General features: G+C 42.4%; 2 protein-coding genes and 1 pseudogene across 2 annotated transcripts; all 3 read right to left on the bottom strand.

The window, feature by feature from the left end:
• Nucleotides 1–843: 843 nt before the first annotated feature.
• Nucleotides 844–3282, bottom strand: LOC108510859 (annotated as a pseudogene).
• Nucleotides 3283–12042: 8760 nt separating this feature from the next.
• LOC103699852 (glutathione S-transferase U17-like) lies at nucleotides 12043–13632 on the bottom strand. Its single transcript, XM_008781853.4, has 2 exons — nucleotides 13262–13632; nucleotides 12043–12770 (listed from the first exon to the last, which is right to left on the bottom strand). The coding sequence occupies exons 1-2, from the start codon at nucleotides 13583–13585 to the stop codon at nucleotides 12393–12395; spliced, it is 702 nt and encodes a 233-aa protein (XP_008780075.2). The 5' UTR covers nucleotides 13586–13632; the 3' UTR covers nucleotides 12043–12392.
• A 1746-nt stretch (nucleotides 13633–15378) lies between these two features.
• Nucleotides 15379–23705, bottom strand: LOC103700164 (DEAD-box ATP-dependent RNA helicase 7). Its single transcript, XM_039116177.1, is given in 13 exon segments — nucleotides 15379–15847; nucleotides 16322–16455; nucleotides 16660–16754; nucleotides 16861–16960; nucleotides 17034–17083; nucleotides 17085–17206; nucleotides 17282–17307; nucleotides 19030–19061; nucleotides 19190–19291; nucleotides 19439–19564; nucleotides 19647–19805; nucleotides 19947–19990; nucleotides 23561–23705. Coding segments are annotated over 13 exon segments (1272 nt in total). The 3' UTR covers nucleotides 15379–15710.
• Nucleotides 23706–25253: the final 1548 nt, after the last annotated feature.

Here is a 25253-nt window from a genome sequence, read left to right as displayed (position 1 = left end):
ACCGTGCAAGCTGGCAGAGCAAAGAAAGTAAAAAATAACCAACAATAGTAGAAGCAAACATATAGATGTAGAGGCCTGGCAGATCATGTCAAGCTAGCAGAGCTCAGTATGCTAGTGGAAACTCTGTTTTTTTTTTCCTTTTCTTTTTTTGAAAGAATTGGAGGAAGCGAAGAGCTTCCCCCTGCAGGCGCCCTCCGTGGGCTGGTCGCGTCCGCGGAAGTCACGTACGCATCCTGGCACCCACAGGCGTCCTCCGCAGGCTGGTCGTGTCTGCCGAAAGCGCGGACGCATCCGCGGAAGGCGCCCTTGATGCCTTTTTGGGCCAACGAGATGTTGGCCCAAGAAGGCTATATAAATCCTCCGTTTCATTCTATTTTGTCAGAAAAGAAAAGAAAAAAAATCCTGAAAAAATTCTGAAAAATAGTATTACTCTTCCTCCTCTTGGCCATTTTTTGATTTTATTTTTTGCGCTTTCATTCATTGAAGTTCTTTTCTTCTTTTTATTTCTTTTTTTGCTAGATCTGCAAGTTCGGTCGGGTTCCTGTTAGTTTCTTCCGAGACGTACTGAAGAAGAAGCTTTGGGTCATCGTATCTCTGAGAAAGATTGCCAGAAGATCCATATGTGGGGACAAATACTTGTTTGGAACGATATCTACGCGCTTCGACCTACTTGCATTCAAGCTATTTTTTTTGCCTTTATTTTAAATTTAATATTAGTAGATCTGTAGCATTTATAATTTATGATTTAAATTTATTATATATTCTATAGAATAGATTTCTTTGTACTAAATAGCAATCTTTTGATTCTGAATAATACATATATACACACACGTAAACATATTATTTTTTTAATTGTAATTATAATTTTATTTATTTATTTAGGTGATATATTGCTAGCACTCCCAGCTACATCGAAAGAGGAGATTACAATGGAACAGAGATAACATGTTACGGTGCCACAGAACCACCAAAAACAGAGGTGAACAAAATGAAAGCAACAGGTTGCAACCAAGAACAGAGGAGAACGAGAAGTTGCAGAGATATAAACTCAATAGAAGAGGGCCAAGAAGATCCCGCGGTAATTGGCAGCTGTCTTTGTTTTCCTCAGGACTCAAGCTTTCCCACTGAATAAAACAGAGTAGTGCTTTCTGCAGGATCGCATATACGGCTGCTAGAACCATGATCAATTCTTTTTTCGAAGAACCTTGCTGAATTCTATCAACTTATCGACCTGGGGCATAAAATTGACTACGGCATCGTTGGAACAGAAACGCTCCGCCCATCCAACCAAAAGGGGTAACTTTTCTCCGTCAATAAATTTGATGCCGACCATCTTCTCAACTGCCTTCAGCCACCCCAGGCAGCCACCAAAGGCGATATCGATGTAGCCAATAGCCTCCCCGCCGAAGAAGCTTTTCCCTTTGCAACATGTCGTGAAAGCATCTTCCAGCAGTTGGACGGTGGTGAATAATTGTTCTATTGCTTGTTCCTTGCTCCCTTCAACCGCTCCTATCAGGGTAGTTCTAAATACACCCCCCCTATTGCTCAGGACACCCCCCAAAAATTAAAAAAAAAAATACCCAAACTAACCTTTAGTGTAATTACCATATTGCCCTTGAAATTTTCTCAGTACACCCCTCTTCCTCCTCCTCCTTTTCGTGCTCCGTTCGGCACTGGATCGCCGAACAAAATGCTTCTGTTCGGCACTGGATCGCCGAACAAAATGCTTCTGTTCGGCTGAACGGTGCCGAACAGAAGGCTTCTGTTCGGCGATCCAGTGCCGAACAGAAGGCTTCTGTTCGGCAACCCTCAACCGAACAGAATCCTTCTGTTCGGCGGAGGGGAGGGGAGGAGGGGTAGGAGGGTGGGGAGGAGGCGGCGGAGGGGGGAGGGGTAGGAGGGGTAGTTGGAGGAGGGGGAGGTGGAGGAGGAGGAGGAGGAGGGGAGGTGGAGGAGGAGGAATGGGAGCAGGGAGGAATAGGGGGTGGAGGAGGAGGCAAAGAAGGGGGAGAAGGCGGAGGGGGATGCAGAGTAAGAGGGGATGGGGATGGGGGGCGGAGGTAGAGGGGTGGAGGAGTAGGAGGAGGGAGGAGGGAGGAGGAGGAGGAGGGTGAATAGGCGGAGGAGGAGGGGAGAGGGATGAGGGGGAGGCAGAGGTGGGCGGGAAGAGGGGGAGGGGGAGGAGGAGGATGAGGAGGGGGGAGGAGGAGGAGGCAGAGGCGGGGCGGAGGAGGAGGGGAGAGGGATGAGGGGGAGGCAGAGGTGGGCGGGAAGAGGGGGAGGGGGAGGAGGAGGATGAGGAGGGGGGAGGAGGAGGAGGCAGAGGCGGGGGTGGGGAGGTGGGGGGTGGGGAGGGTGGGGGTAATTTAGGAATTTTTAATTTTTTAGGGGTGTCCTTAGCAAATGGGGGGGTGTAGAGAGTATTTAATTTTTTTTTAATTTTTGGGGGGTGTCCTGAGCAATAGGGGGGGTGTATTTAGAACTACCCCTCCTATCAAGATCCGGACTGCCGATGGAACCTATGATAAAGCAAGAAACATGAAAAATAATATATTAATTTGTATTCACTATAGTAAAAAAATACGTTTTGTTGGTCAGATTTAAAAACTTTACTACAAAATCTTTGAAGATCCTGTAATATTGCTAATATGGACTCCTCGCTATCCATGGAAGCAGATATCCATTCACCCAATTTCGCCCAAAATTAACAGCACGGCATGCTGTCAAACGAAGCTGGCAAATTTCTTGGCTTTTCGTAAAAACTACAAAATTGGCTTTGATCAGTTGTACCTTGTCGTCGATGTATGCAGCCCAGAAGCGAGCGATCGCGCGATCATAGGGGTCGGCGGGGAGGATGGAAGGCCCTGCACTGGCCCATACCTCGTCGACGTACTCGACGATGTTCATGGACTCGCAAATGGGCTTGCCATTGTGGATGAGGACGGGGATCTTCTTGTAGACAGGGTTGGAAGCTCGCTCTTTTTCCCGAACTCCTCTTGCAAGAGCTCGTAGCCCACCCCCTTGAGGTGGAGGGCGATCCGCACCCTGAGCACAAAGGGGCTTGCCCATCCGCCCACCAACTTCACCTCCTCTCCGGCTGCTGCCATTCTCTCCAAAATCATGCGAGTGCGGACCTCATCTGATCTTAGACTATATAGACGACATGGAGTGCAACAGGTCGAGTATTTTATATATAGGAAGCGAGTATCTGATCGCTAATTAATGGGCTCGTCCTGCCGAAAAGGTCCAAGCTGCCGCCCACAGTGTCGATTTCTTCGATCTCCAAGGGCTCATAGATGATATATTAATGTTTCTCTTGATGGTTATCCGCATGGGGATTTTTTTTTTTTTGATGGGAATGCACGGAGGGAGCTGATAGCAGGTTTTTGGCCTCTAATGGCGGGACTTCTAAGACTGTACGTAAGCGCTGAGGTCAAGGCTCTGGCTGTTTTAATTTGCCTAGCTTCCTTCGACTCCTTTTTCTTCGTCAACGGTGGCTGCTTATAGGTTAGAAAAGGCTCTGAGGTCAAGGCTCTGGCGGCTTAATTAGCCGGTATCACTCTTTGCCACCTAAACAACAGTGACCGGGTCCAGCCAGTGGTTACAGGTGTTGTCAACTCTTGACAGTGGGGCAGATATAGGGTAGAAAAGGAAAGGAACCAGCTCCTCCTGGTCTTCTTTTAATAGAAACATAACAAGTTAGCAATTACTATAACCAATTTATAGCAAAAAATGATGATTTTGTTTGTAGTTAGCTCTCCATAGGGGGGGGAGGTATAGAGAGAGAAAAGGATTAGCCTCTCGTAATCTTCTTTTATAACAAGCAAAACAAGTTAACAACCATTATAAGGGGTTTATATATAGCATGAAATGATATGCAGAAAAAAAAGAAAAAAAAACATATCTTCGATTAAAAAAAGAGGATATTAGTATTTTTATTATATCACTATTTAATTTTTCTCTCAAAACTATCACTATTTATTCTCGAAAAATTAATTTTTCCAAATATTAGAATTTTGGTTAAAAAATATTTACTTAGATAAATAATAGACAAGTTATAAATAGATGTGAAGGGAGCAGGTTTGGACAAGCGTCACGGGTGACGGGTTACTACTCTAAGATTTGGTAGGAGACTATTACGGGCGGTGTGTTCCTCTTCCTCGTGCTTTTTCGGTGTTAAGATTTTTCTTTTTTTTTAATGCAAAGGAGTCGAAGAAATTTAGGCAAGCTTCTAAACAACGAGGATGAATTGTATGATGTCGCACCTACTGCCGTCAAGTCATTTGTTTTGAAGGTCTTTATTAACTCCGAATCAAGCTTGAGGGTCAGCAATTGCACAGCATGGTGTTGCTGCTATTCTACATATTTCGAATATATAATATTATGCGGACGCATGCACTTGTAGCTTGGAGCTCAAGTTGTGGAATCAAAGTTTGAATTTTGACCTATCTTTATTTTGTTTGCCAAATTTTGTCGCTGACTTCGTGGGAGGTGCGGTCGTCTAGAGCTTTCTTTTTCAAGATCTAAGATCTATGCATTAATAAGTCCAATGCCATTCTTTTGACGCCAAGCTAATTAAAAAGATATTAGTTGATGGAACTCGCAACTTGTTCAGATGGTATGAATCCTTATCACTTGTTTAGATTTCAATTAGAGTCGGTCCCTCTGGATGGTTTGATTGTATGAAGATAGGGTTCATAAAAAAAAGGATGTTAGCCCCTCCTAATAGTAAAAACAAGTACATCTCAATTTTTCTCTTAAAAATATTATATAGTTTTAGATGGACAAAAAAGATACTAAAACGTATTAGAAATGAAAATTTTCTAGTACAAATTGCCATAGGCCGCTGGAAACTACTGATCAACAATAATTTTCGAGGGATATGGTGATCAAAGTTCACTAATCATTTCGCTGAGATAATGAAATGAGAAGGAAGAATGAAGAGAGATCGGAGATGGGCAGTACTGCAGCAGAATAAAAATAGGTAACAAATCTCCAATTATACAAAACTGAGCAAATCTCAAATAGAACAAATAGGAAACCAAACCACACTCGAAGAACAGGAGGACATGCTTAGTTTGAGGACTCGAATATTGAGTCATTGGAAATAGGTGGCTTGAACATATGATTGAACGTGATATACATTTCTTCTTCCTCTCCCTGAGCTGCACCTAGTGGATTTCTTATCCCAGAAAATCGTTTAGTTTCAGCAGAACAAATAATGTGAGAACCCACACAAATTGGGCCTGCTTTGGATCGAAGTCTGCAGGCCCAGCCGGCTTCTATCCAAAGAATTCGAAAAAAAAACAGAGAGAGAGAGAGAGAGAGAGAGAGAGAGAGAGAGAGAGAGAAGAAGAAGAAGAAGGGATCAAAATAGAGGATGCAATCGCGATCCTCTGCTTCCGCCCCCTCGCTTCCGTTGAGCCGATAAGCCATAGTAATCGTGGCTACCTTGGACTCCACGGGGCCATTGAACAGTCATTGCGGTCATGCACAACGACCGCCGAGATCCATGGACAGTCGAGCTTATCCCTCCCAAAACCCTCTATAAATCCCTCTTCTTCCTTCTACTTAATCCACCATCGGGCTTGCTATCTTCTTCTTCCATGTCTCTGGTCGCCGGCGTGCCGCCTTGGTCGACCGCCGCCACCCAAAACCCCCTTTCTTCTCTATTTATATCCTGATTGCCTGCCTCCCCTCTTCCGAGAGCCATCACCTCTTTTCTCACCAGAATCTGTGGAAAATCGCCACCGTCGGCCGAAGTCCTTCGCTTCCATCCCTCACCGGTGAGTTCCCCATCCCCTGTTGATTCTTCTCTGGGCTGAGAGTGCTGCCATCGAGGTAGCTAGGGGTGCTTCCTCTCTTCTTTTCTCTTTGTTTTGGCCGAGCACGGCTATTCCCGCCGGCCATCGCCGGCCACTCACCACTTCCGACTTCGCCCTCCGGTTGCCACCTCGCTGAACCACAACCACGACTACGGGTGCAAATGGGTTGAGTCGAACCGTGTCATGAGTGACCCCAATCCAATTCAGTTTCTTGTTCGGGTCCTAATGTTGGAACCAAATCCAATCAAATAGAAGATCGGATCGGGTCGGATCTATTACTAAAATTTCTAACCCAATGAGTCACTTGGGTCGGATAGGGTCTATGTATAACCCGCAAAATTCGAATCCGATTTGTACCTAAAGTTTTTGTATTGTTGAAAAAACACTCTAGTGAAAAGTCTTTTTATATCAAAGTAGAACAGGGGAAAAGGCCACCACATATTTCTAGGTTCAAAAGAGAGGGGATAAGAGGAAACATCAAAGAAAACAAAATTCTAGAGACAACAAGAAATAAAAAAATAAAAAATAAAAGAAGGGAAGGAATGGAGATGTTCCAAAATTATATAGAATAGGAGAGGTTCCCCTCTCCTATTCAAGCAAGCCCAACCCAAAATTATATAGAATCCAACCACCACAAAACAGCCATCACATAGCCTTAAGGGCCAGCACCCGTTGGGCCATGCTTCAATAAAGAAGCTACACATCCCTTCTGCAATTTCTTTCTGCAAGATTTCTCAGTTGATCTCTCGAATTATTGTGGATCAGGATGTGGGAATGGCACTTAAGCTTTTACTAGAGGTACTTTCTCTTGTTAATATGATCTGAGTCCTTAACACTAGAAAGGGCTAGTACCATGCCTTTGGTTCAGAAGATCATCAACTGGAGCAAAGGGATGACTCTTGTCGAAGGGATAAAAAGCAATGGAACTCCGGGGGCCCAAAATTGGATCTCCCATGTTCCATGAGAAAAAGCTGCATCACCAAAATTCAAATAGGACGGGTTGGGCTGAATACAGTAAACCTAGACCCGGTCCAAAAAATAGGACAAGTCTAATTTTAAAATCCGACCCAGCCCCACGGGTCCTCCAAAATGAATTGGGTCGGGTCATGGGTCAACCCGACCCATTTGCAGCCTTAACTATGGTAGCCACTGATCCATCCACTTTCTTCCTCTGCTTACCAAGAAAGAAGAAGAAATAAAGAGGAGACGAAGAAGAAGAGGACAAGAGAGCCCATCCATCTATTTTTCTCTCTTATGTTCTCTCTCATCTCACACTTTCTCTCTCTAAAAGACCTACGGACATAGAGAAGTGTCCTACCTTTCTATCCTATGGACCTAAGTTGACTTCCATAAAGAGGCTCTGACTGCCCTGGTGCCCGGGCTGCCTACCGGATCGATCATCCCGATCCTGTTGAATGTCCTTGAACCTACTGATGATGAACTCTGTTGAACGACCTTGACCTTGATTGAGTTCGTACCCCATGATTCATTGTTCCAATCACCTAGGCCTGACCCACCCGTAACCATTGAGCGTCATCATCCGGCTAATCATCCCTATTTCTTATTATTTTAATTCTATTTAAGTCATTAAATACTTTTTAATTTTACTTTTAATGTTTTTAAATATGTTTAGCAGATACGCCTAATGAAGTTTAACGGTTTAAGACAAAAGAGGTAAGTAGATCCTACATTTCTTATTATTTCAAATTATCATATTTTCTTTGCATCAGACTTGCTTATGAAGATATCATATTTTTCTTAAAATTATGGATCGGCATATGTGTAACGAAAAACTTGCTTATTTATGAAAATAGTTCCATGAATGATTTAAAGAAAATAACTTTGTGATGAAATATGAATCTGATCGTGCCATGTATTGTTTTCATCCATTTATGTGTTTATTTTAAGAAAAAAATATAAGTTTTCTAAAAGCTTCCAGATAGCTATTTATGACCCTCCTCCTAATTTGAGAAAGATCGACATTCGAAGCTAGCATTCATACAATTCACATCCCTACTAGCAGGTATAAAGCTGGCATGCAAAATGTGAATCTTTGTTGATTATGAAGCATGGCCTTATCACGAGTATAAAGTGATCATCATAGGAATATCTGTAAGCAATATTTCGAACTACGATGTGCTAAATGACAGAAAATAATTTATCAATTTATTTGCAACATAAACTTGAAACCATATTTATGAAATATTAATAATTGATGCATGCATGACTGGCTTTATGACTTAATTTAATACATTGTACTATCAAATGCTTTACTTCTACAATAATTGTTATTTCTTTAAATAATGCCTTGACATGAAAATACTTATACTTGATCGGATAAAATAGTGACGGTGTTTTTCATACCCGCTCTTGTAGCACCATGGACGGTGTTTTTCACCTGGGATGCCCCACCCCTGAGCTTCCTCAGGGATATTTTGACGGATGCATGCTAGATGATGGCAGGAGGGGTGGTGCAGGCTTTGCCATCATAAGCCCAATCTCCAAGATAGTTATTGCTGGTGGGTGCCAGATCTTTGATATCTCTATTCCGGGGGCGGAGTTGAGGGCACCTTGGGCTAGTTTGTATCAAGCCCGACGTATTCTACGGGGCAGCGTAGTCCTACTCAAGGGTGACTTGGCAATGGTGATTGGCTGGATCCAGGGGGCACTAGCGGCGTGGTCGGGTGCCACCCCTTACTTCGAAATATTCGAGCCATGGTAGGTAGAAACGTCACTTTGCAAGCCAAACATGTATATAGAGAAGTCAATAAAGTTGCAGATTGGGTAGCCTCGTATGTGGCTGACCACTCTAGGAAGCCCTATGGGTTGGCGAAGGAGAGTTGCCTAGAGCATTCCATGACCTGTTATTTTTTTGACTTTGTTAGATGTATTTACACTATAAGTGTATGAGTCATCCGTTGTAGGGAAAAAAAAAAACAAACAAACGAAACAGTGGTGGTGGCGATGCTTTAACCAAAATCAAAGGTCATGGAGGGAAACAATCACAAGACTACATTTTACAAAGATCACACCAAGTCAACCATCAGATAAAAGCCTAAAATCATCTCTTTTTCTCTTTCTTTTTTTTTTTTGATGAAAATGGCAATTCATATAGCTCCAACTTGAGTACATCCTGCCAAATCAAAAGAAAGAAAAAAATACGAAAGTTGGAGAATATCCCCTTCACAGGCATGGAAACATTATATCAGTCAGAGGATGCTTTCTTGACATCATATGTTTCAAGATCGGAAATGGGAAGAATATATCTTTCTGGTCTGACTGCTGGGCAAGCGAAGATCCACTCAGTAATTTTCTTCCAGCGCTGTTTCATCAGCGGAAGAGACCGAACATCTGAGTGGCAAAGAAACTAGCCAGCACCTAAACAGTCGAGGAAGAGACGGACTGAATATATTTAATTAGGTTACTATTGTACTAGCATTAACAAAGGAGGAAGACGCGGTGGAATGGAAACGGAGCGCAACAAAATCCTTCTCGGACAGAAACAGTGACAAATTCTTCAAGAATGGAGGGATTGTACCCTCCTTGGGTAGGAGGAAGCTTTGGAAAATGCCGGTCCCGGAAAAGATTAAGGTTTTCAGCTGGCTAGCATGGCACAACAGGATCTTAATTAACAGTGGAAAACTTGAAAAGGAGAGGGTGGAAATCACCGTCGGCATGTCATCTATGCAGTAGCACAGAGGAAACAGTGGATCATCTGCTCCTTCAGTGATCATACACCGTATTGGTTTGGTGGCAATTGAATGCAAAGGCGAACATTCCTCTCCCTCCCACGACACTGCAAGAACTATGGACTCCTTGGAGCAAACAAGCCGCAGACAGGTCTTTAAGAATCGCCTCTGCTAAGCCTAACAATGGTGATATGTTGGGTCATATGGATAAAGATAAAAAATTCGCCCCTAACCATCGTTTCTTCAAGCTTAACTGACAGCTAGCTAAAGTGAACCCTCCCTCGTTGCAAAACCATCTACCATCCCCTACAGCCATTTTACTATTTAAAAATATATTAAAAAAAATAATATGTCTATTTCCGAACCAGTTTGTACACAACGATGAATAGCCATGTCAATTGCAATCGAAAGATACAAAACCAAAGGCCACATCCTGGATCGAATTCTTGCCATTGCTAGTTCTAGGTTGCTTTTGTACCTTCGTATTCAGACTAAAAGGTTTTACTATTGAGACGAAAATTTTCTTACTCAAGAGACCGCCTTTCAAAAGCCACCACTGACTACAACAGCATGATATCCACCAAGAATAGGAGTCAATGGATATTAAAAAAAAATTGAATAACGCAAAAGCAACCACCAGGCACTTTCTTGGTGGCAATGCATGCACCTTGCCGCGTAAACAAGAGAGTCAGGATTCAGTACTTACAGGTGTTGTCAACTCTTGAGCGGTGGGACAGATATACGATAGAAAATGAAAGGAATTAGCTTCCACTGATCTTCTTTTAATAGAAACGCAACAAGTTAGCAATTACTATAAGCTGTTTATAGCAAGAAATGATGATTTTGTATGGAGTTAGCTCTCCATAGGTGAGGTGGGTATAGGATAGCGAGAGAAAAGGATTAGCCCCTCCTAATCTTCTTTTCTAACAAACAAAGCAAGTTAACAACCATTATAAGTTGTTTATAGCATGAAATGATATGCAGGAAAAAAAGACATATCTTCTATCAAAAAAAAAGATATTAATATTTTTATTATATCACTATTTAATTTTTCTCTCAAAAACTATCACTATTTATTCTCGAGAAATTAATTTTTCTAAATTTTAGAGATTTCAGTTAAAAAATATTTTACTTAGATAAATAATAAATATGCTAAATAACAATTTTTATTCTTCTCACATAACAAGCCTTTTAATAAAACAACATGAACCCATTAACCATGTTATTAAGAAAATGAAAGGGGATTGCACAACCACCTTCCTAACATAATAATACTACATATACGATGACCATTATTAAAGAAAAAAATCATTATATCTGAATCTTATGATGAAAAAATGGCTGGCAAGATTGTGATAATAGCCGTCTTCATTTAAAAAGAAAATAAATATCACTGTTCAAATTCTTTTAAATATCACCATTCAAATTTGAAAAAAATAAGGTCACTATTTTAGGTCATGCAAAAAGTAGCATAGCTTGAGGATCGATTACCATAAATAGCAAAATAGTTACATTTTAAAGTGATCATCTTGATAATATACCAATACAAACGGTTAAATCATCCAATTAGTGGTTCTATTATGCATAAAAACACAAGTAAATGCCAAAAAGACTTTTTATTCTTAAGCTGAAGACAAGGGTATAATTGTTGCAACCATAGTATATATACCATATGATGCTTAGGTTCTCGCACTTAGAAAGCATTAGGTGTAAAATATTCACGGTGTCATTTTTCTTTTCATGGTAATTTTCTTAGGTAGAAGCTTGCTTTCTGTATTGGGTAGCCCTGTATGCTCCATTGATTTCTTTGCAGACGACCTATAATTACATCACCGGCCTCTCTCAGTTTTTGATGCTTGTAAGTTGTTCGAGACCAAACTTAGCTTAGCAAATAAAGGTAGATCACTAATTCCACTTGTAAATAGATTTTTCTTAAAAAACTGCAAAAAAGATATAGTTCTGGCTGAGATAAATTGATATAAATGGATAATTCAGTTCAAGTTTTCCCGCCTTTTATCTTAGGCTTGACATGATGACCGTCATGGCAACTCTAGAAAAATTGTTGTTTTTATCCTTTAAGATTTTCTTTTCATGATGGGAGCACCGTCGATTATTTTATACGAAAAGTCACGCATAACGGACACCAAGGAATTAAGGAAAGTATCCATCTCTATTTAAATATAGCCCTGTTGGAGGAAGGGTGCAACCTCTAGAATATAGCCCTGTTTGCTCGTCCAGCCACAACGTTTAGTCGGTGGTGATGTGCGGTACATGTTTCTTCGCCTCCCATGCTTGCCTAATTACATAACTATTTATTAAAAAATAATGGTATGATAGCCATAATTCTTCAATCTAGCCCTGTCAATCGCTCCAACAAGAAAAGAACATAATAACTGAGTTTCTAAAGGGACGATGTAACGCAATGGAAGCGCAAATTAACTTCCTTCTGGGGTCTTGGTAGACATCATTTAAATTTATGGTCAAGGAGTCGTTCATTTATGCGTTCTCTCATGCATGAATGCCGTTGGACTTCAAAATATTGCATATCAAAATCTCAAAGAAGTACCAGTACCACTACAATGTTGCTAATCGAGACTACACCATTGCGGGGTCATGTTCCTCCATCCACTGCAGAAAAATAGAACAGAAAGGAAATCTTATGCATAAAACCACCAATTTCAAAGGCTGCCAGCAAAGTCCTCGACTCTAACAAACCATAAGACATTTCACACTACATTTTCAAGAAAGACATTTTAAACGCAACACTCTGGTTCATCAAATTATTCCACTTTTTACTCTCATCAGTCATCCCCACCAATATTTATCCGAACTCGAAGCGTTTATGCCACCAAAACCGCCTTCCTGAAGTCGAAGACTCTCAGTTGGCGGCAGCAGCATTCTGCCTGGCCCGAATCATGTTGCCGAACTCGACAAGCTGGTCGACCTCCGGCATCAACTCCTTCACGGCATCGGCCGAACAGAAACGTTCTGCCCATCCCATCAAGAGAGGTGTCTTTTCCTCGTCTAGTAGTTTGATGCCGGCCATTTTTTCCCCTGCCTTGAGCCACCCCCAGTAGCACCCAAACGCAATGTCCAGGTAGCCAACACTTTCCCCGCCAAAGAAGTCCTTGCCTTTGGAGCATTTCTCGAAAGCCTCTTCCAACAACTGGAGTCCGGCAATCACCTGCTCTCTTGCTTCGGCCGTCTCTTCGTCGTCAGCCTTTGCTTTTATGATTTTTATCAGAGAAGGGAACCACTGAGACGGAAGGTAAGAACAGAAAAAAAACAAGGCTCATTAGTCCTACATAATGAACTCAATTTCTCTGTCTCGCCTCATTGGGTTCATAGATGGTTAGGTTGCTTGGAGTAAGCGCAGTAAGAGTCAGCTGCAATTGGGATGGATAAAAGAACAGGGATGCAAGCCCGAGTTAGATTAGACGCACACCCAAATTTAGGAATATGGGGTTGCAAGTTGCAACGGTCGGTCCCGGACCAGCACCCACGTTCCACTGCTATGGGATTAGTGATAAAGTAGTACCAACCCATCCTGATGACAAAGATATAGAAAAATGTCCCAACCTATTTATCTTATACACAACCCAACCAAGTAATGTCATTCGTGACTTCACCTCTAGACATCATACCAAGATATAAAAGTGAAATCCATGTCTGGAAGTTAAAAAATTGCCCAAAAGCGATATAATACTGAACGATGTGCAAGAAAGGCAGAGAAGTAATTTGGTATACCTTGTCATCTATGTAGACGGCCCAAAAGCGAGCAATGGCACGGTCATAGGGATCAGAGGGCAGGATGGAAGGTCCCGCTGCGTCCCAGACCCCGTCGATATATTGAACGATGATCATGGACTCGCAGATGGGCTTGCCGTTGTGGATGAGGACAGGCATCTTCTTGTAGACAGGGTTGGACCTGAGGAGGAGCTCGCTCTTAGTCCCCGGCACCTCCTCCAAGAACTCGTAGCCCACCCCCTTGAGGTTTAGAGCAATTCTCGACCTCAACACAAATGGGCTCGCCCACAGCCCCAACAACTTCAACTCCTGACCTCCTGCCATTCTCTCCGTATATTCTCCCGAAAGTAGGAACAGAGGAAAATATTTGATAGTAGGTGTGGGTTAGAAGTTGCTTTAGATGTGAGTATATATAGAGGTGAAGGAAGCAGGCTTGGACAAGCGTCACCCGTGACGGGAAACTATTAAGATTTGGTAGGAGACTATTACGGGTAGTGCGTTCCTCCTCCTTGTGCTTGGAGCTCAAGTTGTAGGCTTGTGGCTTGGAGCCCAAGTTGTGGAATCAAAGTTTGAATTTTGACCTATGTTTATTTTGTTTGCCAGAATTTGCCGCTGACATGTCGGGAGGTGCGTTGGTCTGCAGCTTTCTTTTTTTAAGATCTAAGATCTCTGCATTAATAAGTCCAATGACTTCCTTCTGAAGCCAAGCTAATTAAAAAGATATTAGTTGATGGAACTCGCAACTCTGTTCAGATGGTATGATTCCTCATCACTTGAGCCAGGGACAGGTGTTAGATTTCAATCAGAGTCGATCCCTCTGGATGGTGTGACTGTATGAAGATAGGGTTCATAAAAATGGATATTAGCCCCTCCTAATAGAAAAAAAAATACATGTCAATTTTTCCATTACAAATATTTTATAGTTTTAGATGGACAAAAAAGATACTAAAACGTATTAGAAATGAAAATTTTCTAGCACAAAATGTCATAGGCCGCTGGAAACCACTTATCAACAATAATTTTTGAGGAAAATGGTGATCAAAGTTCACTAATCGTTTCCCTGAGATAATGAAATGAGAAGAAAGAAGGAAGAGAGATTGAAGATAGGCACCGCAGCAGCGGAATAAAAATAGGTAACTAATCTCCAATTATACAAAACTAAGCAAAACTCAAATAGAACAAATAGGAAACCAACCATACTCGAAGAACAGGAGGACATGCTTAGTTTGAGGACTGGAATATTGAGTCATTGGAAATAGGTGGTTTGAACATATGATTGAACGTGATATACATTTCTTCTTCCCCTCTCTAAGCTGCACCTAGTGGATTACTTATACCAGAAAATCGTTTAGTTGTGGTCTTTTTGCATTGCCCACAGCAGTGCAGCGGCTAAATAATCCCAATTAAACACTCCAATTCTTTGGAATCAATGTCTCTCTTACAATAATTATAGAGTTCTCTCAGACTCTAGGATAATGCAAGATGGGTGTAGCGTGTAAAAAGAAAAGGGTTGAAGATGGGGTTTGTAGACAACAGTTTCTCCATAGTTGCTGCCCTCATGGGCAAGGGAAACAACTTAGACCGTGACATACTGTGATGGCAATATGCCGCCTATCTACTAAGCAGGTTGACAATAATCCTACATTCTCATGGTTCTTCCTCTCGGATGTGAAATGTTTGCAAATCACAAAAGCTAGAATTCCTTCTGCAATGAGTATCACTTATCTACCTATTAATTGGATGGATACAATTAAAGCCGGAGATCGTAGACAAGTATTTATAAAAATTTTCAACTAGAAAAAGGATGATATAAGGAGAGGGTGTAACCTATTCATTTAGTAAAGAATAAAGAAATATAGTACAAATACAAAATTCTCGGCTAGAAAATGAAATACAAGTAATTGTAAAAGTGAAGCTAAAGATAATACACCACAAAATATTGGTATTGCAGTAATAATTGAAAAGGAAAATGTGTACGTTGTGAAGATTACAAATTAAACACCTTGGCAATACACCATCTCAAATTTGAACATACTAATCAAAAATTTGGATAGGTTACAGGCTGTGTACAGATAATCCAAGATACAAATAATAGGACGCGATTAGAAGAAGGGAGCAGGAACCCATAAAAATGAGGCACCCAAGATTTTGATGATCACAACAAAGATTAAACACGTCTGCCACTCAACCTAGTAATCAAAACAAAACCTGTCGCGCTTAAATGGATTATGTATACAGCTTGCAAAAATGAACCCATTTGGATCCCATTGGATAACCTGAAGGTCGCTTTAAAAAACAAATAAATACGTAAGTAAACATTTCCTATGTTCATATATGGCCCCAAAGTTTCTATATTACAGTAAATCCTTCCACTTTCTCCCGTTCCTTGATCTGAAAATCCACATTTTCTTCTACCAGGTCGGCCATCGTCTCCCCTACCACCAGAAAATCATCCAGCACCGCCTCTTCTGTCAGCAAAACCACCACATCCTCCAAACCTGTCTCCAGCTCTCGACCGATCCTTGTCTTGCAAAGGAGGCAATTTTTCCAAAACCTCGATGTTCATCATATTTGCATTTTCTTGGCCTATACACAAAGATGAACAAATGCAAGAGCGTTAAAATTAGAGCAGAGTACAATCATATTTCACACTCACAACGGCAATCCTGGTACATCATTTCTCTGATCACTAAAGACTGTGATTGACGGCATAATGTAAGTTGCATGCTTTGACTAATTTTAGTTTTTCCAACACAACCATAGTTTCCCGAGAATAGTGAAGATGCGACAGGTCTATTGGCATTCTTTTGTACAAAAACCAGGCAATCATCCCCCGAGCTCATAATGCTGGATTGCCAGGAAAATCTGCTGCTTTTAAAGGGCACCACCATATCATGGTTGAAGATTCACCAACAGTAAAGCCAGCGCCAGAAGTAGGTTAGGTCTTCATTTTCAGAAGTCACACTACTTGAAAAATACATATCATGGCATGTTTCAACTTTAAACATTATCACTTTAACATATATTAGTAACTAAATTGATCAATTCTGATAAGCACACCTGCGATGAATGAGTCCACATCATCAGCAGGCACATCAAACACAGCACCCTTTCCATCAGCTGTAAGAGAAAGACCCTTCACCCTTTCAACCTTCTCATCAGGCAAGAATCTCCTCAAGATGCTATAAGCAAACCTAGAACCCACAGAACAGAATCAGGTCTGAGAGCAACTATTCATATGCAGGTTTTGAGATACTGGATCACTATAAATGCCAGTTCATTGGTTAAATACTTGGGAAAAGTGCTTTTGGGACAACCATGGGTGCAGCACAAAATTGATCAATATACAAGTAAGATACATGTTAAACATTCACAATTTTAAGGCATGCAAGATTTACGAGGGTGAGTAGATGGGCTTTCCAGCATGGAGGAGTAAAGTTGCATAATTCTCCATGGATGAAAGTAGTGATCTCTTCTTAATATCAGTGTATCCCTGCAAAACAAACAAAAGATCACCAAACCCACTTGAAGAAATTAACTGACACTCTCCACAAGCTTCATAGTAATATCTATTTTTTGTTAAAAGAAAAGGGACTCACTGCAGCCTTTGCAAGTGCTTTTGCAAGTAAATCCACCACCGACAAGCCAGAGGAACTCAGCAGTTGTTCTGCGTGCGACTGGAATACTGGAATCGATTGAATTTCAGCACAAGCAATGAACAGTTTCAAATTTATAAAGTTAATCCCCTACAAACAAAACAAGGGCATACCTGTCAGATAAATTGAATATAGCTTCAGATGCTTCAGAACCAGCAGATTCAGCAAACATCAGCAGGTTGAGGAGCAGATATGTGCCCAAACGTGACACCAGATTCCCTTTCTATCCGACATACGCTATATGAATACTTGGGTTCATATAGTAGGATAGCAACTCCAGTGTTACCAGAAAATTAATCCAACTGTTAGTAACATAGCAACCTCTGGTGATCAATACAAAACCAGACCATGGTTTCTGTACCATCCCTCCCTGTTCTACCTAGACCATGGGTAGCCTAGGGATTCTATCTCTCCTGGAGTGACAGAAGGTGCTCATTGCCCGACTCTAGAGCCGCAGAGGCTCTAGAGCCGGACTATAGCAGCCCGCTATGGGAGAGTGGGCCATGAGGCACCGGCCCGAGGTGGGCGCAGATGTTTTTCCTGTGGCGAGAGATTGTGAGGTACCTGCCTACTGCGTTGGTATATACCAGATGGCTGATAGGCGATGAACGCAGTATTGACGTGACTGGAGACCCATGGGTAAATACCCTCCCCTTGCGGCACTGGCCGACTATGGTTAGTGTCGAGGCTGGAGAAGGCCTGCGTGTATGTGATCTCTTTGTCCCCGGGGGGGCTACATGGGATGAGACTAAGCTGGTTCAGTTTTTTGGAGGGCATCTGACAGAGAGGGTCCGATCCCTTACGTTACCAGGGTGCGCAGGTCTAGACGTGCAGGTTTGGAGCACCTCTACCAGGACCAGTGTCAGGGCGGGCGACCTTTTCCGTATCCTTCGGCGGCAGTACAAGCCTGGGCCAGACTGCGCCTAGATCTGGCGCTTGGGTCTCCACCCGAGGGTAGTGTTGTTTCTCTAGAAGGTGGTCTGAGACCGTCTTCCAACGAGAGCAGTACTAAGTGGACAAGGACTGAGGATTCCCTCGGTGTGCAAGGACTGTGGTGTGAACAAGACGATGGACCATGCCTTGTTTCAGTGTACATGAACTAGGGTGACTTGGCGACTGGCAGGGATCCCGAGGGAGGTTCGGGGCCGAAGGGACCTGTTCTTACATGCCATGCACCAATGCTCAGAGTCCCTACTGCTTTGTCAGGAGGCGGCTCGAGCGATTTGCACATCCTACCAGATTTGGCTGGTTAGGAACTCTCGAACCTTTGGCGAGCGCAGTATGTCGCCGAAACTTATAGTAGAGAGTGTCCATGTGAAGGCGGTGGAGCTCAATCTCATCACACATGTTGAAGGGATCTTGACACGGCGGAGCTCGGTCTCATCACACATGTTGAAGGGACCTTGATAGCTTGGGACACCTGAGGTTCTCTTTCTGCTTCGGCAATATCCTGCACGGTGTTTTTCACCTGGGAGCCCCCACCTCCGAGTTTTCTCAAGGTCAATTTCGACGAGTCTGTCTTGGACGGAGGTCCAAGAGGCGGTGCAGGTTTTGTTATTTGGGACCTGTCTGCCAGGGTCGTAGCTGCAGGGGCAGTCAACTCTTCAACATATCGGTTCTGGATGCGGAGCTGCGGGCCGTTTGAATGGGCCTTCGTCACACCCGGTGTGTCTTATGGGCCAGTTCCATCATCCTGGAGGGGGACTCGGCCATTGTCATTAGTTGGATCCGGAGGAGCCCGAGGGGCAACAGTTGCGTCCACCCTTTGCTCCGAGATATCTGGGCAATGGTGAGGGATAGAGGGACCTTTCAGACCAAGCATGTGTTCCGTGAAGCTAACGGGACTGCGGATTGGGTGGCTGCTTATGTAGCCAGTCACTCCGGTAGTACCCCTATGGGCTGGTGATGGAAAGTTGTCCCTGGCACTCCGAGGTATTATATTTTTGATTTTATTGGATGCATCCGTACTCGTCAGGTATGATCCACCCACTTATATATATATATATATATATATATATATATATATATATATATATATATATATATATATATATATATATATATATATATATATATATATATATATATATATATATATATATATATATATATATATAGGCTTCAACATCACGTCGGGGTTCGCACTGCAACATAAACAAAGTCAAGGGTAATAGATCTAGTTTATGGAGCTCTGAGCTCACCAAAAACTTCTGCGAAGATTAGACTGGGCTATAAATCCATAAGATCTATTTTTAAATAGAAAGATGAAAACCTGAATAATCGAGTGCATATCATTGATGTCCAAGCCCCGTGCTGCCACATTCGTGGCCACCAAAACCAAGAATCGGCCAGATCTGAATCCAGCAAGAATGACCTGCATGAAATCATATCTGACTATTAAGAACGGAAAGTTTTCTCAGAAAATAGCACTGATGGTGAGGAAGATGTGATGCTGTTTAAGATGAACCAGGTGCTTGACGTGCACAGAACTTGATCCTATGCCCTTTATTGTCGGTGACGCTTCGCATTGTGCCTGCATTACGTCCCGATGCAAAGCCTGCGCTCCAGACAATATACCAGCAAGTTTGGATATGGATTCCTTTGTCTCCATGAAAATAATGGTACGGCCTCCACAGAATCAGAATGACTCCATAAGGAACAATTATGAAACTGTATTGGTGGAGGAGGGACAGAGAAAGAAAAAAGTCAAAGATGAATACAGAAGTAACAAACCGGCTATAGCAACGAATAACATCTGGAATAACTTGAGGTCTTGCAGAACGAGAACAGGGAAGAGCAAAGCGTCTAACACTAGCATTCGCCTTCAATTTCTCATTCGCAACAAGATCCACAGTTTGTTTATTAGGTTTCAGAAATCTCGCAGAAATCTGACAGTAAGAAATAGATAAGATATATCACGAGAGTGACATCTATAGTTGATATGCTTATAATAAAGACATACATATGTGTGTGCGTGTGTGTATCATGAGGAATGCTTGAATCTGGCAAAGGTAGGTTGGGAAAAAGACCTTTTTAACCCAGTCGGGCAAGGTAGCACCGAAGAGGAAAAGAACTTATCACCAGGACTAGTAACATATGCAACTGACTAATATGTGAAATTCTGTTATTATTACAATGCATCCATGCTTACCCCATCTAGGACTGCAAGCCAATATAATCATCCCAACATTAACCCAACCCAACAATTTCTGAATCCTATTTGAACTGGAATCATTTGGATTGAGTGTGGACTGAAAGTTTTAACATGGACTCGATGTGGACAGGATAAGACCTAACTCAGATCCAAATTGATTCAAAACTAATATGATTTGGCTATCATTAGCCAACTAGACCCTCCTAGATGACAAGAAAATAGCATGCCTATAATACTTATTTATGGTCAATCATCTTTATAGTCTTAATGCTAATTGGTAATGTCACGCCCCAAATCCGGATCATGACACGGCCGTGCTATTGCAATCTTATGCACATAATAACACGAAGCCACTTAAAATTTCATAATGAAAATAAATAGTTTCATTTACTAATGTCATAACATTGTTCATGAAGTTGGAACAGTACAGAGCTTCTAAAATTTAATTATTACATAATATTTTCAGTTACCCCAACCCTGAATAACACCAAGCTCCCTGCTCCTAGTAGTTTTATTCATCTGTAGAAAAAAAATAGATGAAAAGATATGAGCTACACAGCTCAGTAAGTAACCAGGTACTATCTTATTGGATCAAGTACAATTATGCCAATGCAGTGATTAAAAAGCCAACAGTTGTAGTAAAATAAAACATTTTATAGATGATATACACAAATCAGGTCATAAAGCAATGCATGTTCTATCCATAAAAGTTCATAATCATGATAATGCAAGTCATATAAAAATATTGCCATTTATCCATACTTTATAAAATATACTCTCAGACGGATGTGCTACTATGGTCACTATAATCCCGTGACAGGGCCTATTAATCTTAGTCGACTAATTCTGTTATTCGTTACCAACTTTAACCCGTTGGTAGAGGGCCTGTTATTCTTTGGATGCTAGCTCCAGGATGTCGACTGACTTCTATTTCTAGATGTGGTTATAGCTATCTGAGAGTTCATAAATCATATTCTTTTTCTTTTATAAATCATAATCATCATAAATAGGTTGGAAAATGATAAATGGCATCATATAATTTAAAATGCATAAACATGTCTCAAATATCATTTTTCATGCAGTCTAACATAATCATAATTTCATAACTCATACACCATCAAATATTCATGAAGAATGCTCTTTAATCAAATTCATGAATCACATGCAATCATATACTTGATCCTAATTTTGAAAAAAATATATCATAACCAATACATTTTCATAATTATAATTAAACAGTAATTTAAAAACTTTAAGATCAGTGCCAAGGTTACTTACAGCAATATGCTTTCCAATTTCTTACATCCGGGTGACAAATCCTTGATCACCTAAATAAATCACATAGGGGTCACATTATTCTCTATTTATTTCATAATTTTCTAATTTATCATAACATGAATTTACTTGCTTGGATCTCAAGTCCAATTTATTTAATTTAGAGCCCTTGGCCTCGATTTAGAACCAGATTGGGTTCACGTAGGTCAATTGGGTTTTTAATTAAAGAATTGGGCTCGGTTCCTGATTGGGTCTAGCCCTATCGGATCAATTTGGTCTTCTAATTATGTTATTGGGCTCAATGTCAAGTCCAATTAGGTTTAATTTTGGTCCAGGGTCAATGTGGCTCATCTAGGCTTGAGTCAGGGTCAGCCCAAAGTTAATTCGGTCTCAATTTAGTTAAACTGGTTTTGAATTGGGCTTGATTCATATTCAATTTGGGTCTGCTGAGACTAACTCAGCTTAATTAGGTTCAGACCCAACTCAATTGGGCTTAATTTGGTTCGGATTTAATCCAATTTATAGTTTGGGTTCGTCCGGACTTAACCCAATCTGACTGGGCTAGGTTTTAGTCAAATTTGGCTAAACCCATTTTTCTTTTCTTTTATTTGGGCCTAACAGGTTCGAACCCGTACTCGGATCAGACCCGTTAGATCGAACCCATTAAGAGTCTCTCTTTTTTTTTTTTTCTTTCCTTTTCTTTTCTTTTTCTTCTTTTCTTCTTTTTCTTTTCTTCCTTTTTCTTCCCGAACCTTCTCCCATTCTTTATTCTTTCTTTTTCTTCTCCTCCTCTTCTCTTCTCCCGATTTCTCCTTCCCCCTTTCTTGTCATTTCTTCTCCCATGGAGGGAGGAGGGCGAGCTCGGGAGGCTTGGGAGGAACGGGCAGCGGCCGATGGCGCCCGGCGGCCGGCCTGCGGCGCCCACGGCCACACCCGCGGCCGTGCCCGTGGTCGTGCTCGAGGGCGCATCGGTGGCCCGCGGCCGGCGACCCGCGTCCCACGGCCGACGACCCGCGGCCCACGGCTAAGGCTGGCGCCCGCGGTTGCGGCTGTGGATCAACCACCGGTATGTTTTTTTTTCTATTCTTCCTCTTCCTCTCTTATTCTTTTTCTTCCTCCCCTTCTTTCTTCTCCCGTGGAGTGGAGATCGGACTCGGGGAGGGCCTGAGCCACAGCCGGCGGCGCTCCCCGGCCGGTCAGCAACACCGGCTGCGCCTGCGGCCGCAACTGGTGCTCGCGGCCAACGGCCTGCGGCTGCCGTGGCCTGTGACCGACGCTGCTCGGCCACCCCGACCGACGCCCGTCTTTTTTTTTTTTAATGTCTAAGCTAGATCTTAAAAAATAAATTATGAAGAAGGGCTTTACCTGCTTTGAAGGGGATCGTTCGTCTCCTACTCCGACGATGCAGCCCTCTGCTCCGGCAGCGTGGGTCTAACACCGGATCCTGCCAACCGTGAAGGTTTGTGAGAGAAAGACAGTGGAGAAGAGGGAAGAGGATGATGAAATTCTCCACCGATCGAGGCTTCTTGTAGCCTCCGATTGCTGGGGAAAGCGAGCGGTTGTAACCGCCCACCAACAGGCGTTACGAACGCCTGCACGACAGTGTAATGCTCCCCCCCCCGTTTCTCTTGGGAGTGGGGCGGTTATCACAAGTAAATTGCATGTCATTTTTAATTAGTCTCACGTGGAATGGGCTGTTTACAATTCTCTTTATAATTGGTGGCTTCTTGCATGATATGTTTAGAATACAATTAAGCAATCTAAAGTTAGAAAATGTTCATAAAAGTGTGTTTGGGTTATCATGGACCTAATCTAGCCAAAATGAAAACTGCTGTATCAGAAAAATGAAAATTAAACTTAATCCGATCCAGTGCAAATGGAAGTGGAACAGGCTTGGAATTAATTTTTGACCCAATTCAAGTATAAATCAAACTTGGATCATGCCAAAACCAGACCTATCCGAACCTGCTTTGGGCGCTACATGCAGCCTACTCAAACTACAAGAATGCACCAGTTTCATTATAATTTCATATATACATAGAAAACCTTGAACTTAAGGTCAAATCAAAATCATAAGCCACAACTATTTAGTCTGTGCAAGAATGACCAATTAAACATTCAAAAAAATTGAATCCTACTATGTTTATGTTCCCCGTGCATATCGAAACCGTACTGCCTTCATCTAATCAAATAAATCTGTACTTTTTTGCATACAAGCGACCATGGAACTCTTCATCTCCCTTACAACAGTGGAGTTACAATCTCTCGCAGGTCCCCGCCTTGGGGATCCTGAACTTGGACACTGCATTAGGATTCCCATCACCACCACCCAGTACTCCCTCACCTTGCCACCCGTCATTCTTCTACACCAGCCTCGGCTTCTTCAAAGCCGATCCATTTGCCACTGCCTTGTGACCGACCGGCTCTCCTGCATCACAGCTGGTGTCGCTATTATGCTCATCAGAGGCCTTCCTCTTCTTCTTCTCGCTGCTGCTCTATTCTTTCCTTGCCCCTCGCCATCGGTGATATTGTGGGAATAAAAGATCCGAACATAGTCCTACATCGACTAGATAGGAAAAATGTTTATTTCTTAAATGGATGAGGGCTATCCCTTTCTCTTTAGAAGCACGTGCGTGCTCCTCCAAAGCGGACAATACCAAAGCGAAGACGAGCTCTACCGACTAAGCTACGAAAGCCAGCATGTATCTCAAACTGTAGAAGCCAAAGCGGACAATATCTCTAAAGAGAAGCGGTCGCTTCCGCTGTCTGAGCCCAGTGGGGACTGAGCTCTGGGGTTCAGGATACCCTCCAACCTTATCAGGTGATATCTCCATCCTCTCATTCTATCTTCTTGTGCTTCTTCTTCTTCTTGCTCTTGCAGTCATCGTTTCAGGGGTCGGCCCATGGGCTCCGCTTTCTTGGACTTCTGGTACCCCGTCTTCTTCGCCTCCTCGGGATCCGGGGAGGAGGATGAGAGGTGGTCGGAGCACGTAAGAGAAGGCTTGGGGGGGTGGAAGAACCGAAGAGACTGGTGGCGCTCGGAGCTACCTCCCATGCGGAGGGTGGAGTTGGAGTTGGGGTTTTGGATTCGTAGCGACGATTCTGCTGTGCGGCCTCCTTGTCGCGAGCCGTAACTCCGGCGTGGGTCAAGAACGGAAACGAAAAGGGCCGAGCCCCTACTGCTGCTGGGAGGGCAGACGAGGCGGTGGCCAATTAATACGGAAGCAGGATCGTGGATCCGGTGAGCCCCGGAGCCGGAGAAAAGTGGTTAAACGGGTACACGTTTCTTGACAGAAATGTGACAAGTACATCCTCATGTTTATGCGGTACTTCTTTTTTCTTCTTCTTCTTCTTCTTCTTTCTTTTTCTTTTTTTTTTTTCTTTTTTTTTTTGGTAAAAACGGCAATTCATATAACTCTAACTTGAGTACATCCAGCCATATCAAAAGAAAGTAAAGATAACAACGAAGTGGGACTATCAGCTGCTGAAGTCCAAAGAAACTCTCCGAAATGCCTAGCTACGTAAGAGGCGACCCAGTCAGCAGCTCTGTTCGCCTCCCGATCTTCATGTTTATGCGGTTCTTCTTCTTTCTTCGCGACTGGCTTTTGGGCCTCATCACTTTTGGAGGCTTTACCTGTAGAAGCTTTTATCTGAAAAAACCACGTATTGTACCTTACTTTTTATATTACCTTCTATTTTCTGTTTTTGTTGATGATTGTACCCGTTGTTGTACCCAAAAAATCATTATTAGATAATATTTTAAAATTTTTAGCATCCACCGCATAAAATTTCTAGGGAGACCCGTTTGGAGCATGAGAATACTCGAAGAATTGACCTAACACTGGATTATTTTCGTACTCCACTCAAAGCAGTGTATTTAAAAATCCAGTGTTGATAGATATGCAGG

This window comes from Phoenix dactylifera, chromosome 2 (assembly GCF_009389715.1).
Source record: "Phoenix dactylifera cultivar Barhee BC4 chromosome 2, palm_55x_up_171113_PBpolish2nd_filt_p, whole genome shotgun sequence".
NCBI classification, from domain to species: domain Eukaryota; kingdom Viridiplantae; phylum Streptophyta; class Magnoliopsida; order Arecales; family Arecaceae; genus Phoenix; species Phoenix dactylifera.
This window is presented reverse-complemented; position numbering and strand designations above follow the sequence as displayed.